We start from the raw sequence: 18,571 nt of genomic DNA on the forward strand, positions 1-18,571 counted from the left end.
CAGCACCTGGAAAGAAGGGCAATGCTATTATCCCCATTTTACAGATGGGGAACTGAAGCACGGAGAGATTAAGTAGCTTGCCAAAGGTCATACAGCTAGTTCATGGCCAAGGAAGGAATTAAACCCAGGTCTCCCAAATCCCAGGGTAGTGCCCCAAACAAATGGAGAATTGTTCCTCTCCAGGTCTCAGGGCAGGGTCAAAGTGGGCAGAGCATCATGTTATCCTTGGCCTCACCCCCGCACGCAAGAACAGCCTGAAACAAGAGTAAGGGCACTTATTTGGTGCTGGTGCTCTTCCCCTCCAACTGGTGCATGGTGTAAGGGCTTCCAGGGCTCGCATAGCTCTTCTGGGGCTGCCACAGGAATAGAGAGGAACCCGTCTAGTAGCCGCAGGATTACAATAGCATGGAGAGTGCAAAGCTTTAACATGTGCCATCTTATTCCTCTCCTCTTAGGCAGCAGCATTTATAAGAGAACAAATGCATGTGTGCTGCTCCAGCACTAAAAGCCCCTGCAGGAGAATGTGAAAATGGAGGTTATGGCCTTACTGCCGAGGAGGAGAGTCTCTCCCAGATCTGCCCTGTGCCTTCCAACGAGCAGTGGCATAGGGCAAAGATGGGGGTCAATGCACGACAACTGAAGACAGAAATAAGAGCATCTTTTCTGGATTCCATAGCGGGGCTTGATGCTGCAGGAGTGCACAGGCAATGGATCTCCAAGCTGCTGCTGAAGAGGAAGGGAGAGGGGCAGCTTTTCTACAGGCTTCTTCCATTTCACCCACTCATTTCAATCCTGCAGGTGCCAGCAAAGTCTCCTCTTTATCCCCATGGTGGTTCAGCAAGCCACAAGAGCATAAATAGCCTGGCCTTGCCCCCATGCAGAAGCAGCTGGAAGGAGCACCAGGAAAAACAGTGAGGGCCTTAAGCCTGTTTCAGGGTATTAAGTGCTGTGGGATAGAGATAGAAAAGGGATATGTTGTCCTCCCTACCATCCCATGGAGAGTATGACTGCACCTGTAGTCCCCTCCCTCTTCACAAGTAAGGTCTCACCTCTCTGAAGTGCAGTAAACTGCAAAGCTGAGAACTTCTCTTGGGTAAGTATGCGGTTGTAGAAGAGCAGATTAGCGAGATTTTACTGGCCAGTGTATCTGTGCATGTCCAGCAACAGCTAAAAAGGGCAGTGTTTTGTCACTGCAGCACCCTGACCGCAGGAAAACAATTTTCAGTACCCTAAATAGTTTCAGAATATGCAAGGCCCTCATACTGCAGACCCTACTCTCCAACTCTGTATTGTCACAGAGTAACATAATCACAATCACAAACATAAGCGCCCCCCCCCGCCCACCTATTAAAGCTTTCAAAATGCTAATGATGAGATTTGAATTTATGTCTCACCAAAACTTTAAAACATGTTACCCAAGCATATCTGTTTCCAATTACAGTGGATTAACCAAGGATTTTGGTCAAAAGGTTAAATGCACTTTTAAATAGACACACACATTAAGTATCTCATGAAGCTGTTATAATCTAATCTTGCTAATTAATGTATGTCACTTCACAGCTTCTTTACATTTCTGAGTGAGATGCAACCCAGAAAAGCAAACAACTCCTGGACTAAAGAGCTCTGTTTTGCAAGACTGCTAGCTCCCTGGATACCCATAATATATATTTATTCTGTAGCAGATTCTCTTTCTGAAGTATACTATAAAACACATTCTACTAGAACACACAAGAACAGGCAATGACAAGCAATACTATAATTTAATGTCAGGAGTAATTACACATTATGTGTTTCAAAGAACCAACTGACTTTACCATAGCATGGCCTGAATAAGCCTGCCTTTGGCAGGCAAAACTCCCACTGACTTCATTTCCTATTTGCCTAAGTAAAGAGCTAGCCCTATATGCATAAACACACCAACATCCCCCTACCCAGATAATCACCTCTGTAAAACATTTGCCACATTTTAAGCATCAGAAATAATCTAAATTTATTTCAGAGATGTTCTTTATGGTGATTTTTCAAATAGGCAGGCCCAAAGCCACTGAGGGTTTTATAGGTAAAACCAACAGCTTAAAGTCCACCTGAAAACCAGTAAGCACCAATACAGGTCCCCTAGCTCTTAATGAAATATACCATTTAAGAAAGCAGGCTGCTGCATTTTGCACCAGCTTCAGTTTCCATATTGAATTGTTCTGTAACAGGGTCTGCATCAGAGAGAAAATGTTGTAATCCCCCTGGCCAGATGCTGATAGTGTGACACTATTATAGTCCCTACTAAAGGGGGGAGGGATAGCTCAGTGGTTTGAGCATTGGCCTGCTAAACCCAGGATTGTAAATTCAATCCTTAAGGGGGCCACTTAGGGATCTGGGGCAAAAATCAGTACTTGGTCCTGCTAGTGAAGGCAGGGGGCTGGACTCGATGACCTTTCAGGGTCCCTTCCAGTTCTATGAGATAGGTATATCTCCATATATTATATTATTAAACTAATTCTTTGAAGACTACTGAGGATCTAACACACTGTCCAAGTTGCCATTTAGGGCAACCGATAGCGGACAAATACCCTCAAAGGGGCCAGTGTTGTCTCTCCCATATCCTCTAACTCCTTCCCTCAACCTACTAGCACCAATTCAAATTCATCTGGATCAAATTTTAGCCGTCACACCTCAGTCTCAAAACAGACATAGTTAAGACGCTCACCTGTGTCATCCAGGTTGGTCAAGGAAGATTTAAAACTGAGTGGAATCCACATACTGAAAACAGTGCACTCCGTGCCCTCTCCCTTATCCACCAAATAGCCCCATCTATAAATTGAGTAAGAGGGATAAGGAAGTAGAACCTGCAGATCCCACAATTGAGACTCCTTGGGGAAATAACAAGTGGGGTCTCACAGGGATCAGTTCTAGGTCCGGTTCTGTTCAGTATCTTCATCAATGATGTAGATAATAACATACAGAGTACACTTATAAAGTTTGCGAACGATACCAAGCTGGGAGGGGTTGAAAGTGCTTTGTAGGACAGGATTATAATTCAAAATGATCTGGACAAATGAAGTAAATAGGATGAAATTCGATAAGGACAAATGCAAAGTACTTCACTTAGGAAGGAACAATCAGTTGCACACATACAAAATGGGAAATGACTGCCTAGGAAGGAGTACTGCGGAAAGGGATCTGGGGGTCATAGTGGACCACAAGCTAAATATGAGTCAACAGTGTAACACTGATGCAAAAAAAGCAAACATGATTCTGTGATGTATTAGCAGGAGTGTTGTAAGTAAAACACGAGAAGTAATTCTTCCACTCTACTCCGCGCTGAGTAGGCCTCAACTGGAGTATTGTGTCCAGTTCTTGGCGCCGCATTTCAGGAAAGATGTAGACAAATAGGAGAAAGTCCAGAGAAGAGCAACAAAAATGATTAAAGGTCTAGAAAACATGACCTATGACGGAAGATTGAAAAAACTGAGTTCGTTTAGTCTGGAAAAGAGAAGACTGAGAGGGGATATGATAACAGTTTTCAAGTACAAAAAAAGTTGTTACAAGGAGGAGGGAGAAAAATTGTTCTTCTTAACCTCTGAGGACAGGACAAGAAGCAATGGGCTTAAATTGCAGCAAGGGAGGTTTAGGTTGGACATTAGGAAAAACTTCCTGTCAGGGTGGGGTAAGCATTGGAATAAATTGCCTTGGACAGGTTGTGGAATCGCCATCATTCGAGATTTTTAAGAGTAAGTTAGACAAACACCTGTCAGGGATGGTCTAGATAATACTTAGTCCTTCTGTGAGTGCAGGGGACTGGACTAGAGGACATCTCGATGTCCCTTCCAGTTCTATGATTCTATGAAATGGGCAGTTGTTAGCTAAATCCCATTGGGACCTCTCAGAGAAAAGAACAAAGCTGTTGAAAAGCAGCATTTACTCCTGCTAAGGTTTGTGGAAAAATCAACACCCTTCCATGATCAATAGAACTGAAGGCTTCTAATAGGTCTGAAAACTGACAGGTCTTCTAATACCAGCAGGAACACATGATCTTCATCCAAGACGCAGTCAGTCAGACTCTGTACTAAAGTTAGGTCTGGTCCTAGAGCAGAGGGAGATCTGAAGTATCCACATATTGAGAGAATTATTTTACCACAAGCTTCTCAGCAGACTTACTCAGAAATGGAAGACTGATGATCATCATTCACTGCAAGCAGTGGTTTCTTGAGCAAAAACCACATAAAAGTTTCCTTCAAACCATTTGGCAGTAAGCATTCTCTAATACAACTCTTAGCAATCTACACCAATAATGGACACAGCCTTCACCCTCCAGGAAGGACATAAATATCTGATGTTTAATCAAAAGCATAGGTCATGGCATGAAGCTCTCCCCAACGACTCCAGTACCTCAGAAAGCAACATTAGACATAAAATTAAGTCATTTCTGTGAGGGTTTTCTCCCAGCTACCTTCCCGCAAAAAAAAAAAAAACTGACCACCGAAGCACCAAACAGCTTGCCAAAAATCAAATTACTTTTATCTGCAAAATAAGAAGTTTCCTTCCAAAGAACCAGACACTGAGCAAAGACACTCTGGATTAACCAGGCTACCTACAGCCCGAACAAATCTGCTGTTTAAGCTTTTCCAGATGCTATGATGGAGGCAAAGAACTGTTTATTTGTGGCTTCCTGCACAACCACAGCATAAGAATTTTTAAAATCTTTAGGCTCCTTAGGATTTGTTTAAAAATTTGCTCTCGCAAAGCTCAGCTAGCAGTCACAGCAGAAATCTACAACAGTGCTAATGACTCTACTGCTGCTTCTGTTCCTATGGAAACAGACTTCAGATTGTCAAGAACAAGATAAGGTTTTTAAAATAATCATATTTTTAACAGATACCCACAGTTGGAACCTGTGCCAGCCAGTCAGACAACTCCTTTCACAAAGAACAGTTTTACAAGAGGACATACAGCAATTCCATTCAGCAACTGTAGTAAGAGAAGCCACAAGGTATAAACTCAAGAGATTTGTCATCAGAATGCAGAGATTGCACTACTCTGTACGCTGCATTGTCAAATACTGGTTCATCCGTGTTGGAACTCAGTCTTTTCAGCTGAAACCTCAGTAATTTGTTTCATTTGTCTTAAATATTTTTCTCATATGCTTTAGGCTTTGGCAAAACTGTGAAAAAAATCACTTGTGCAAATTAATGTGAAATTGTGCACGTTTACTTTATTCTTATATACAGACTTAATCATGAAGAAGGCAAATACCCCCATTTTATGGATGAGACACTGAGGGTCAGGCAACTCACTTGAGTTTCCCAAGCCCACATAACATATCAGTGTCTGAACCACAGTAAGACCCAGGCCTCAGATTTCTAATGTACTAGGACAACAGTGCTGAACCTTCTGCTTTACTGTTTAACTCCCTCGGGAACATCCAGTAGTTGTGAAGCAGTCAACACACACACACACACACACACATGCTTTGTACAGTCTACCATCTTTATGATCTTTATATTCAGTCACAGCTCAGCACAGGAGAGCAGAGCTCATACAAAACAATAGAACATTCTAAACACAATGTCCCTCACTAGCTTACCCTTCCCTTAGGAGTCCAAGAGGGATCATTTGTGTTCTGTCAACAAGGTAGGGAGGGTCCTCTGCCCCCTTGCCTACCCTGCCCCTGCAGCAGGGTCCCTACTCTTAATCTGGTGCAAAATGGCTCTCCCCCAGTCCTTTCATAAAACTCCTGCTGGGGTCACCTGCTAATTTTGGTCTCCGCCTGGTAAATTTCCATTACTTACAACCCCACCCTCCCTTCAGACCAGAGGAGGAAGTATCTTCTCTCAGCAAGAGCAAACCCTCTGTCCCAAGGTACAGTAACTCCTCACTTAACGTTGTAGGTATGTTCCTGAAAAATGCGACTTTAAGCGAAACGATGTTAAGCGAATCCAATTTCCCCATAAGAATTAATGTAAATGCGGGGGTTAGGTTCCAGGGAAATTTTTTTCACCACACAAAAGACTATATTATATATATATATATATATATATATATATACACACACACACACACACACACACAGAGTATAAGTTTTAAACAAACAATTTAATACTGGTACACAGTGATGATGATTGTGAAGCTTGGTTGAGGTGGAGAAGTCAGAGGGTGGGATATTTCCCTTACTGCTAAATGATGAACTAGCAATTGGCTGAGCCCTCAAGGGTTAACTCTCTCACTCTGCAAGGCAGCAGGAATGGAGGGAGATATGCGTATTTCCCTTAAGTGCACTGCCTTGTTAATTAGATCAGCTTGCTGAGATCGCAGCTGCTGCAAGCTCCCTCCGTCCTGAGCCCTGCTCTGTAGAAGATGGGGTAAGCGGGGTGCAGGAACGGGGGGGGACACCCTGACATTAGCCCCCCCTCTTCCTTCCCTCCCCCCCCGGCACAGCAAGCAGGAGTCTCGGGGAGCAGCTCCAAGGCAGAGGGCAGGAGGGACACATGGCAGTGGGGGGAGGGACACAGCTGAACTGCAGGCAGCTGCTGCACAGGGAACTTAGGGGAGCGGGGAGCTGATAGGGGGCTGCTGGTCCATGCCCCCACCAGCTAGCTGCAAGGGGCTGCTCTTCCTGCAAGCAGTAGACAAAGCAGGCGGCTGCCAAAGAAGGGAGCATTACACAAGTTTAAACGAGCATGTTCCCTAATTGATCAGCAACGTAACAACGAAACAATGTTAACCGGGACGACTGTAAGTGAGGAGTTACGGTATTTGACTTTAAATAGAAAAACACTGAGTGTTGATCATTCACCATTGTCTCTGGCCTGGCAGAGAGACATGACAAAACCTTGCTAACTCAGAGTGGATCCACAAACATATAAGCTTTCCATGGCACAGTAATTTCATGATACAATTTTGTAAAATCATCTCCGATTCAGAAGCAGTACAGACAAGACCCCTAAATCACCACAAGTGCCTCCCTGACAAGACACTTTGGCAGCATTTTCGAAAGTAGCCTCCTCTTATTACACATAGCTGAGGGTATGTCTACACTACGAGAGTAGTTCGATTTTAGTTAAATCGAATATGTGCAATCGATATTAGAAAGTCGAACGTATGTGTCTACACTAAGGACAGTAATTCGACTTTGTCAGTCCACACTACCAGGGAAAGCGTCGACATTGGAAGCAGTGCACTGTGGGCAGCTATCCCACAGTTCCCGCAGTCCCCGCCGCCCATTGGAATTCTGGGTCGATCCGCCAATGCCTTCTGGGTAAAAAAATGTGGCGAGGGTGCTTTTGGGTAACTGTCGTCATCCGTCAGTCACTACCGCCCTCCCTCCCTCCCTCCCTGAAAGCGCCGGCGGGAAATCAGTTCGCGCACTTTTTGATCAGTGACAGCGCGGACGCCACAGCACTGCGATCATGGATCCCGCTGCGACCATCGCTGCAGTTGTGGCCGTTCTCAACACCTCGCAGCTTATCATACACCTTTCCCTGAGGCAGATGCAGAGAAATCAGGCGAGGAGGCTACGGCACCGCCGTGAGGGCCTGAAGTCGGAGAGTAGCACAGAGCTGTCAGAAACCACGAGCCCCAGCGCCCAGGACATCACTGTGGCAATGGGGCATGTGGATATTGTGGAACGGCGATTCTGGGCCCGGGAAACAAGCACGGACTGGTGGGACCGCATAGTGCTTCAGGTCTGGGATGAATCCCAGTGGCTGCGAAACTTTCGCATGCGGAAGGGGACTTTCCTCGAACTTTGTGAGTTGCTGTCCCCTGCCCTGAAGCGCAAGGACACCCGCATGCGAGCAGCCCTGACTGTCCAGAAGCGAGTGGCCATAGCCCTCTGGAAGCTTGCAACGCCGGACAGCTACCGGTCAGTCGCGAACCACTTTGGCGTGGGCAAATCTACCGTGGGGGTTGTTGTCCTGCAAGTAGCCAAGGCAATCGTCAAGGTACTGCTGTCAAAGGTAGTGACCCTGGGAAACGCGCAGGCCATCATAGATGGCTTCGCTGCGATGGGATTCCCAAACTGCGGTGGGGCTATAGATGGGACTCACATCCCTATCCTGGGACCGGGCCACCAGGCCAGCCAGTACATCAATAGAAAGGGCTACTTTTCAATGGTGCTGCAAGCACTGGTGGACCATCGGGGACGGTTTACAAACATCTACGTCGGATGGCCGGGCAAGGTTCATGACGCTCGCGTGTTCAGGAACTCTGGTCTGTTTAGACGGCTGCAGGAAGGCATTTACTTCCCGGACCACAAGATAACTGTTGGGGATGTGGAGATGCTTACAGTGATCCTCGGGGACCCAGCCTACCCGCTAATGCCCTGGCTCATGAAGCCCTATACTGGGGCCCTGGACACTGCACAAGAACTCTTCAACTACCGGCTGAGCAAGTGCAGAATGGTGGTGGAGTGTGCTTTTGGCCGTCTCAAGGGGAGATGGAGAAGCTTACTGACTCGCTGTGATCTCAGCGAAACCAATATCCCCATCGTTATTGCAGCTTGCTGTGTGCTCCACAATCTCTGTGAGAGCAAGGGGGAGACCTTTATGTCGGGGTGGGAGGTTGAGGCAAATGGCCTGGCTGCTGATTACGCCCAGCCAGACAGCCGGGCGATTAGAAGAGCCCAGCGGGACGCGCTGTGCATACGGGAGGCTTTGAAAGCCAGTTTCAAGGCTGAGCAGGGTACCCAGTGACTTTTAAGTTTGTGGACACAGAAGCTGAACTTGCCCCCGTTTCTTTACCCAGTTGCCGTCGACTATCCTCTCCAGTTACATACCCCCTTCACCCCCTTCCCAAAAAATAAAATCTGTTCTGTTTTGTTAATGGACACCGTTGTCTTTATTACTGTTTTCGCGGGAATGTTTTAAACCTGGGACGCAGACTGTGGCGGGGGGGCGGGTTTAGTGTTGTGATGCAAATGATGCTTCTAAACTCCAGGAATGACAGGCTCCGCGGTGGTGGACTGGTTGTTTCAACGGAGCCTGCCAGCCCTCCTGGCCGGGACTGCGTGTATGTGTCGGCTATGTGACTGTCTTGCAGGGGGAGGAGGGTTACAGATCCCCTGCTGCGCGGCTCTGTGATCCAGGGTAAGGACCGCTGCATAAGATCTGTAACTGCCCTCCCCCGCCACCAAGTCACAGAGCAACACCACCCCCCCCACCACACAGAACATGAAAACCACCTCCCAGACTGACCAGGATAACTAGTCACTGCCCTGTATATGTGCCCTGCTGCTGGACCTGCCCCCTGCTAAAGGTGACTGTCCTGTCCAATTACCAAGCCCCTTCCCCCCCCTTCAGACAGACTCTCATCTAAAAGAAGAGGATGGAAACAATAATGAACAAAAACGTATTTTTTATTAACAACCGCACATGGAACGGGGGGGGTGAAACTTGGACGGGGTCTTGTGTGAGGCGGGTAGGAAAGGACTTTTCAAATTTTGGGGAATGAGAGCCTTCTAGTGGTAGAGCAGTCCGCAGGGGTGGAGTGAAATTTTTCACGGCCCCTTCCGCCCCTCCGTGTTTGGACTTTGGGTGAGGGGGGTATGGGACTTGGTGGCGGGGCAGGGCAGTTAGAGAGAGACTGCAGCGGGGCTCTCTCCTCCTGCCTCCGGTCCTGCAGAACATCCACAAGGCGGCGGAGCGTGTCCGTTTGCTCCCTCATTAGTCCAAGCAGCGTTTGAGTAGCCTGCCAGTCCTCCTGTCGCCACCTCTCCTCCCGTTCCATGTTTGCCCGGTGCATTTGGGACAAGTTCTCCCTCCACTGTGTCTGCTGGGCTGCCTGTGCTCGGGAGCATGCCATTAGTTCAGCAAACATGTCTTCCCGTGTCCTCTTCTTCCTCCTCCTAATGTGCGCTAGCCTCTGGGCAGATGTGGCTGTGGGAATTGGAAAAAGGGAGTGAATTCCTGAGACAGATCAATGTATCTGTGAACAGAGAACATAGTCTTTCAACAAGACCATGCAGAGCACCTATCACACGCGCACTGAGGACAAGGTCGAATTTTCGGCCCTCGCCTACAGTGCCTGCGGTCTTGCTGTGGCGAGCTGAGGAGCAGGGCAGGACACCGGACTTTGTCTAGCTGTCAAACATGGTAAGCCGTAGACTTGTGGCTGCTTAAAACTTTAAGAGTGGCACTGGCCTCCTTTCGCATAGAAAGCAATGCGAGTCTCTGCTGGCAGCAATCCTGCAAGCATGAACTCTGGCCCTGTCCCACCCCCTCGCGGCTGTAAACCGGCGGTTGCAGTTCTGTAAAGGGACGGGCAAGCAGTCCCAATACTAACTTTCCCCTACCTAATTCACAGCAGGGAGTCATGCCAGACATCACCCTCCTGAAGGTCTCGGAGAACCAGAAGGAGCGGATGCTTCGTGACAGCCTGCAGAAACCAGGGCCATTTGCTGCAATGCTCTGCAAGGCCATGATCCCCGAGTACCTGCTGGCGTTGTGGCAGGGAAACGTCTCATACCACGGGGGGCCTAACAAGCTCTCCCTGCCCAGGAACCTGCTCATGAGGCTTGAAAAACACCTGCAGGAGACCTATGAGGAGTTCTCCCCGGAGGATGTCGCCTCTATCCCCGGATACATTGACCAGTTTTTGGGTTAGGTGCCCTTGGAGGGACAAAAGAGTGCAGCGTTTTGGGCATTATAATCATGAAGCGGACATTGTGAAATTTTTTGAAAATAGACTATATATTGAAGCGCCCAAAGACAGAGTAATCATGATACACTTTGCACAGATTCCCGTTTTGTTGGACTTTCCTGTTTACATGTTTTGAAGCACTTTACCCACTGTTAATATTTTAAATCTTCCTGTTTTGTTGTAAATAAATGTTTACATGTTTTAAAGCACTTTACCTATTGTTAATATTTTAAATATGCCAGTTATGTTATAAATAAATGTTTAGATATTTAAAACACTTACTGCTTGATCCTTCCCCTGAATCTGTGTCTGGGATAACGGCTGGGGAGGGTTGGTAGGGGATCTCTGTGAGGGTGATGAAGAGCTCCTGGCTGTCGGGCAAATCAGCGCTGTCGACTGCCTCGTCCTCCTCATCTCCTTCCTCCTCTTCCCCGTCCGCTGAGGAACCGGCCGCGGACAATATCCCATCCTCAGAGTCCACGGTCAGGGGTGGGGTAGTGGTGGCGGCCGCACCTAGGATGGAATGCAGTGCCTCGTAGAAACGGGATGTGTGGGGCTGGGATCCGGAGCGTCCGTTTGCCTCTTTGGTCTTCTGGTAGCCTTGTCTCAGCTCCTTGATTTTCACGCGGCACTGCGTTGCATCCCGGCTGTATCCTCTCTCTGCCATGGCTTTAGAGATCTTCTCATAGGTCTTTGCATTCCGTCTTTTGGAGCGCAGCTCGGAAAGCACGGACTCATCTCCCCACACAGCGATGAGATCCAAGACTTCCCGATCAGTCCATGCTGGGGCCCTCTTTCTAGTCTGAGATTGCACGGCCATCTCTGCTGGAGAGCTCTGCATCGTTGCCACTGCTGCTGAGCTCGCCACGGTGTCAAAACAGAAACTGCGATTCAAACTGCCCAGACAGGAAAAGGAATTCAAATTTTCCCGAGGTGTGGCTGGTCAGAGCATCCGAGCTCGGACTGCTGTCCAGAGCGTCAACAGAATGGTGCACTGTGGGATAGCTCCCGGAGCTATTACCGTCGAATTCCATCCACACCTAGCCTAATTCGACATGGCCATGTCGAATTTAGCGCTACTCCTCTCGTTGGGGAGGTTTACAGAAATCGATTTAAAGAGAGCTCTATGTCGAACTAAATAGCTTCGTGGTGTGGACGGGTGCAGGGTTAATTTGATATAACGGCGCTAAATTCGACATAAAAGCCTAGTGTAGACCAGGCCTGAGTTTTTGAATGCTCAACTTGAGACACGTGGGGCCTGATTTTCAGCTTTGAGCAACCATAACTCCAACTGAAGCCAATGGGAACTGCAGGCACTCCACACCTTTGGGGAAAAAATCAGACTCACAGTGGTCTGAAGTTGGGCATCCAAAATAAAATACCATTTTTAAAAATATGGGACTTAGCCTCTCTGCATCTCAGGTTACCCATTTGTAAAACAGGGCAACAATATTTACTCTATGTGAGTCTGAAAATAAACAGGTTATAAGATGTCCCCAGCCCCAGGCAAGTGGGTATTACTATCCCATTTTACAGATTAGGAAATGGTCTCACAAAGTTAAAATGTCTAATGATAGGAGGCAATGAGGACTAGGCATAGCTCTAGCAACCAGCTAATCTGTGTTCTAATCTTACTTTTGACAATGACTTGCTGGGTGACCTTGAACTAATCAATGAGGTCAGTTGTGTAAATGTGGGGTTTACATGTTTACTTAACTAATGAGTGTACAGTAGTACTGATGGTTCTTTCCTTTTCTTAATCAGCTAGTAGGTAAACTTATACCTACCATCTGACTGGTATAGAAGACACTAGAGCAGTGGCTCCCAAACTTGTTCTGCCGCTTGTGCAGGGAAAGCCCTTGGCGGGCCGGGCCGGTTTGTGTACCTGCCGCATCCGCAGGTTCGGCCGATCGCGGCTCCCAGTGGCCGTGGTTCGCTGCTCCAGGCCAATGGGAGCTGCTGGAAGCGGCGCAGGCCGAGGGACGTACCGGCTGCCTCTTCCAGCAGCTCCCATTGGCCTGGAGCAGCGAATCGCGGCCACTGGGACCCACGATCAGCAGAACCTGCAGACGCGGCAGGTACACAAATCGGCCTGGCCGCCAGGGGCTTTCCCTGCACAAGCGGCGGAACAAGTTTGGGAACCACTGCACTAGAGAATCAACTACATAATATATATTATATTCAGACAGATGACTGTATGATGCCATATCAATGTATCTGTTAATCCTGGTATGTGTTACCCTATGGGAATTTTTAGAAAGATTCATTATGTACATACTGTACATAAACCCAGTATATCTTATACTCTGTAACAGGGTTTTCACAATCTTCTGTTTTATGATGAGTATTAAAAACAAAAACAAAAAACCCCATGTATACCCCAAACTTAGAGCTCTAATTTTTTTTAAATGTAAGCTGCTATTTTTCAGTAAAATGTCTTCAAAAGTACCATAATTTTCAAGTATTTCAGAAGAAAAGAAGGAAATTGCTATAGTAGCTCAAATGTATCAAGACAGACAGTAAGTAATGCAAATTATAGGATCTAAATGTTCATGGTCATATTGCTGTAGAACTCAGCTCTTTATTGGAAGTGAAGTACAAAAGTCAAAATATACCCAAATTCTGTACTATTTAAACCCATTTTTACTTTGTACTTGCTGATGACATACAAATGCCAATTTAACTTTTCATTCATGGTCTCTGCTATTGCCACAAACACTAAATAAGAAAAGCCAGACTTCCATCCTACAGTACATGCACATGCACAAATATGTTATATATGTACTATGTCTACACTGTGAACAGGGAGTGCTTAAAATCAGCAAGTTGAAACTTTCTGTTCAGATTGATTTTGAGCTTTGATCAGTCTCTACTAAAGGTGCTGGCAACTTGGAGTTCAGGAAGTATTTGCCAACTTCAAATTTTCATAATTGCTGTAACATATGAAAGGAAACTGAGTTGTGAACTTTCTTGAAGTCTGAGCTCTTTGCACATGCAAACTGGGGTAATGTGCACATTTTTAAAATGCTGGCTTTAATTCACAAGGAACAATAGTGTATAAATTACTCAGAATAAAAAAAAACAGAAGAGGGAATATAACAGAAAAAAAAACCACAATATCCTAATAAAGTGGCACCCAAAAGAACTCCAAAACCCTTAAGCCTTATTCATAGAGATGGAGACAAAAACCTGTGGAGCAGCAAAAAGAACAAGGATTCAGAAAACACAGAAGAAAGGAAAACAGTAATACAGGAACAGTGACTTTGCCATATTCTTCTCTCGCTGATACTGGAATAAATCTGAAGAAACTCTAGTGAAGAGATACACCAGACCAAAACTAGCATAATGTCCCAATTTCACCAGTGGTGAGCAGCTCTAGGACTGCCACCTAGATTATAGTTTGGTGCTACAAAAATAATTGGATCAAAGCAGTTTCTAATATGCATTTATATAGTGCCCTGAAAGTAGCTTCTATCTGAGCTGGAAGACATTATGAACAATTCTTTCTTTGGGCTGGAGTGCTACTAAGCACATTTGAGGAACTCTGTTCTAAACGAAATAAGCATAGGATACATCAGCTTGAAGTTTGTTTTATTTTTAAAATCACAAGGGCACCAAATAAAAGAATAAAACTAATATATTTCAAATCAATGAATAAAGAGCAACATGTTTAAAAGAATTATATCCATAGTTTTCTCCTTTAACAGACAATATTTTATATTTGCTCAGATCTAAATTATTCTCTAGAGCACCAAGTAATTTCAAATTACTGACTTAAAAATATTGTTAGCTGAGTACTTTTGGAATGTGAAATGAATATTCACAGCAGCATAAGTTAATCAGCACTTGATTCATATTTTTTTTAAATGAAATTGACTATGCATTCTCCACCCAGTGTTATGTGTAAACAGCTTCCTCAACTTCAGTAGGATAGCTGGGAATTCAGTACTCTACATCAAGTCATTCTAAGAACTTACCATTTCCAAATCTCCATCAGCAACTGCTCGTAAGAGTTTTTCTATCTGTATATAAAATCAGAAAAGGGAATTTTAGTTGCTTTAGTAATACTAGTATTAAACTGTACTCTGAAAATCCAGTGTCCTTTATTAACCTCCTAATCTGATGCTGTAGGATTACAGCTGGCCTATTTCAGATATATTGATAAAGTTTTAAAGGAAAACGTTATTAACTTATGAAATACAAAATCTGTATAAGGCCTATAGCCATTCGATGATTTTTGAATTGCATAGCAGAAGATAATCATTACTTATCTAAATACAGAACACATATGATGCATATGTAAATAAGCCCATGCTAGTTAATACAGCAAATACATTTTTTTACTTCACCAGCAATTATGCATGTACTTTTATTTAGGATCCAGCATTAAATAAAAGCTATTAAAGGCATGTAACTCCCCCTGGATGATGCTACTGTTTGGGGCTCTTGCTAGGCTGGTAGTTGATGCCAAAAGGGGTCCTTTTTTTTTCTTTTTTAAATAGTAGTTGAGTCAAAACGTGGTTTCTAGTTTTGCATTTCTGTATCTGCATATTAGTGGTTTGTAGTAGTTATAAGTTCTACTCTACTTCAGTGTTAAAATGAACATTGTCAAATTGGTCCCAAAATCTAAATTTATTCTAAATATGGAGTTTGCTTTTTTAAAAATAATTAAAACTTACTATGACATCACTGAAAAGGTATAAAAACATGCAGTATTTTTGCTGCACCTGCAAAAGCATGTTAAAAGCTCTTTGATGACCCTGTATATCAGCATTTTAACAAATATTCATAGGGCTGTGCTATCACCAGTGATACTAGTGTATAAAAAGATGTTTCAGCATAAGATACTGTGGCAGTTGACCTCATTTCTAAATTATATTAACATTTCAGCTTCTATCTAGAAATTTCTACCTTGCACATCACTGGTAGTATCTGAGCACATTCAAAAGGCAGACAGACACATTCCTTTGCCAGATAGAAAGGGTATAACTGATGGGTGAACAAAACATTTTCAATTTCCAAAGAACATACTGCAATTAATGGAGACGTCTGCTTTAAAATTACTCACTCAAGTATTTTTGAAGGCACATGAACACAAAATAAATAAATTAATCATTAAAAACAAGTCTCCTTGTCCCTGTTACTAATACCAACTTAGATGATTAAAACTGAATTTACTTTTCAACATTACACCACTTGGACCATGATGATAAACATCTGAGATTTATGTTTTTTGTTTACATTTGTATTGCTTTCAGTTTCAACAAAGAAACAGACTAACTGGTTTTCACTTTTTGGTTCTCGTGCACTAGCTCAGTATTTCAGTGCTGGAATTGCAAAAACCCAAAATCTATGTTTTGTAATTTAAAAAAAATTAATGAATATATAATTATATATTGCAACAAATTTATTACAAAACCTACATTTGGGGCATAAACTACTTAATATCTCTAAATAACTTCTAGATGAAAATACATAATTTATTGTTTTCTGTCCCGTACAAAATTAAAGATGGCTTCTGGTTTGGATAAACAGAACTGCTACATAGGCCCAGATCCTGCAATTGGATCTGCATGTGTGGACCAAATAAATGGAGGAGCAAGTGAATTCAATGGGGACTCAAGAATCTCCCAGTAAGGATCAAAATGTAGGACTAGGGTCTTAGTTCTTTCTCTGACTTATTTTAGAAGCTTTAGTCTTATGTTTCTTTTCTCTACAAATATAGTAAGAAAGAAAGAATCAGTTGGAGAGGAAAATACTGTTTATTGGGATAATCTCTTTCTCCGGGCTTTTGGGGAGGAGATTGGGATAGGTGTTTGAAGGCAAGGGACTCTGAGGCTAGAGTAGTTCATGGGTTCCACTCCCCCCGTTTTCATCCTGGTTTTGAAGAGGTTGCTAAAATTAATTTTGTTAGATTACCATATTTCTAATCTATGGTAAAAGCAATCCGGGGATAGGCAATATATGTTTGTATAAATCTACAATAAAACAAATCAAATCAAATCAGGGAGGTCTGTACTTTCCATAATGTTCCCCTTTCCCTATCTCTTCCCAATTAGGGTTGCCAACTTTCTACTTTCACAAAACCAAACACCCTAGCCCCTCCTCCAAAGCACCACCCCCTGCTCACTCCATCCCCCCCCTCTGTTGCTCGCTCGCCCCACCCTCACTCACTCATTTTCACTGGGCTGGCTCAGGGGGAGGGGGGTGCGGGAGGCAGTGAGGGCTCTGGCTGGGGGTGCGGGCTCTGGGGTGGAGCCAGGGATGAGGGGTTTGGGGTGCAGGAGGGGGCTCTGGGCTGGGGGGTGGAGCCGTGGGGTTCGGAGTATGGGAGAGGGCTCTGGGCTGAGGCAGGAGGTTGGGGTGTGGGAGGGGGTACGGGCTCTGGGCTCAGGGTGCGGGTTCCGAGGTGGGGCCAGAAATGAGCGGTTCAGGGTGTGGAAAGGGGTTCCGGTCTGGGGGTTGAGGTGCGGGGCAGGGGGGCAAGGGCTACATCTGGGGGTGTAGGCTCTGCAGTGGGGCTCAGGATGAGGGGTTTAGGGTGCAGGCGGGTGCTCTGGGCTGGGACTGAGGTTGTTTGGAGGGGTGGGAGGGGGATCAGGGCTGGGGCAGGGGGTTGGGGTTGGGGGGGACTGTGAGGGCTCCAGGAATATGGTGTTTGGGGTGCAGGAAGGTGCTCCAGGCTGGGCCTAAGGGGTTCAGAGGATGGGAGGGGGATCAGGGCTGGGGCAAGGGGTTGGGATTGGGGTGGGGAGTGTGAGGGCTCTGGCTGGGGGTGTGGACTCTGGGGATGAGGGGTTTGGGGTGCGGGAGAGTGCTTCGGGCTAGGACCAAGGGATTTGGGGGGTGAGGGGCGGGATCAGGGCTGGGGCAGGGGGTTGTGGCATGGGAGAGGGTCAGAGGTGCAGGCTCCAGACGGCACTTACCTCAAGCAGCTCCCGGAAGCAGCAGCAGCATGTCCCCCCTCTGGCTCCTACGCGGAGGCACAGTCAGGTGGCTCTGTGTGCTGCCCTGTCTGCAGGTGCCCCCGCCCCCACCCACAGCTCCCATTGGCCGCGGTTCCTGGCCAATGGGAATTGCAGAGCGGTGCTTGGGACAGGGGCTGCCCCTATGCATAGGAGCCAGAGAGGGGACATGCCGCTGCTTCCAGGAGCTGTAGGGAGCCTGGCTTAGCCCCGCTGCACTGCCGACTGGACTTTTAACGGCTACATCAGCAGTGCTGACCGGAGCCACCAGGGCCCCTTTTTGACTGGGCGTTCCAGTCTAAAACCGGACACCTGGCAACCCTATTCCCAATCCACCAATCGGGTGCTGCTGTTTGGGAAATGGAACAGACTGCAACTTTACTATAGGAAATTGACCCTTGAGAGCAGTAGAGCTATTATGCCTATTGAAGCAGTGCAACTGCACAGGGCTCTTCCAGAAGTTCCCACACAACACAGTAGCCCACAGCAGTCACCCACAGCATAGCTTGAATGCCTTAAGGCAGCAGCTACGTTAACAAACTTTTCAGCCATCATTCAGTACCAGTGTGGCTCCACCAGTTGTAGCAACTGTGGAAGTCATAGAGTAGACAGGGCTCTGCCATTTTGCCATCATGTTGCCTAACACTGTAGGCTAGGACAGTGGTTCTCAATCTTTCCAGACTACTGTACCCCTTTCAGGAGTCTGATTTGTCTTGAGTGCCCCCAGTTTCACCACATTTAAAAACTACTTGCTTACAAAATCAGACATAAAAATACACTGTTACTGAAAAATTGCTCACTTTCTCATTTTTACCATATAATTATAAAATAAATCGATGGGAATATAAATATTGTACTTATATTTCAGTTTTCAGAGTAGCAGCCGTGTTAGTCTGTATCCGCAAAAAGAACAGGAGTACTTGTGGCACCTTAGAGACTAACAAATTTATTTGAGCATAAGCTTTCGTGGGCTACAG

The 18,571-nt window shown here is 45.7% G+C and overlaps 1 protein-coding gene across 3 annotated transcripts in view; it reads right to left on the bottom strand.

The window, feature by feature from the left end:
• The window catches only part of ANKRD27 (ankyrin repeat domain 27), an 88,803-nt gene that overhangs the window by 26,684 nt on the left and 43,548 nt on the right, over positions 1 to 18,571 (bottom strand). For all 3 annotated transcript variants that reach the window (XM_029911794.1, XM_026652690.2, XM_026652689.2), the window contains exon 21: positions 14,607 to 14,651. In XM_029911794.1, the coding sequence (XP_029767654.1) occupies positions 14,607 to 14,651 (45 nt within the window). The remainder of the gene's footprint in view (positions 1 to 14,606; positions 14,652 to 18,571) is intronic.

Source organism: Terrapene carolina, unplaced genomic scaffold, assembly GCF_002925995.2.
Source record: "Terrapene carolina triunguis isolate 2854851 unplaced genomic scaffold, T_m_triunguis-2.0 Scaffold130, whole genome shotgun sequence".
Classification (NCBI taxonomy): Eukaryota; Metazoa; Chordata; order Testudines; family Emydidae; genus Terrapene; species Terrapene triunguis.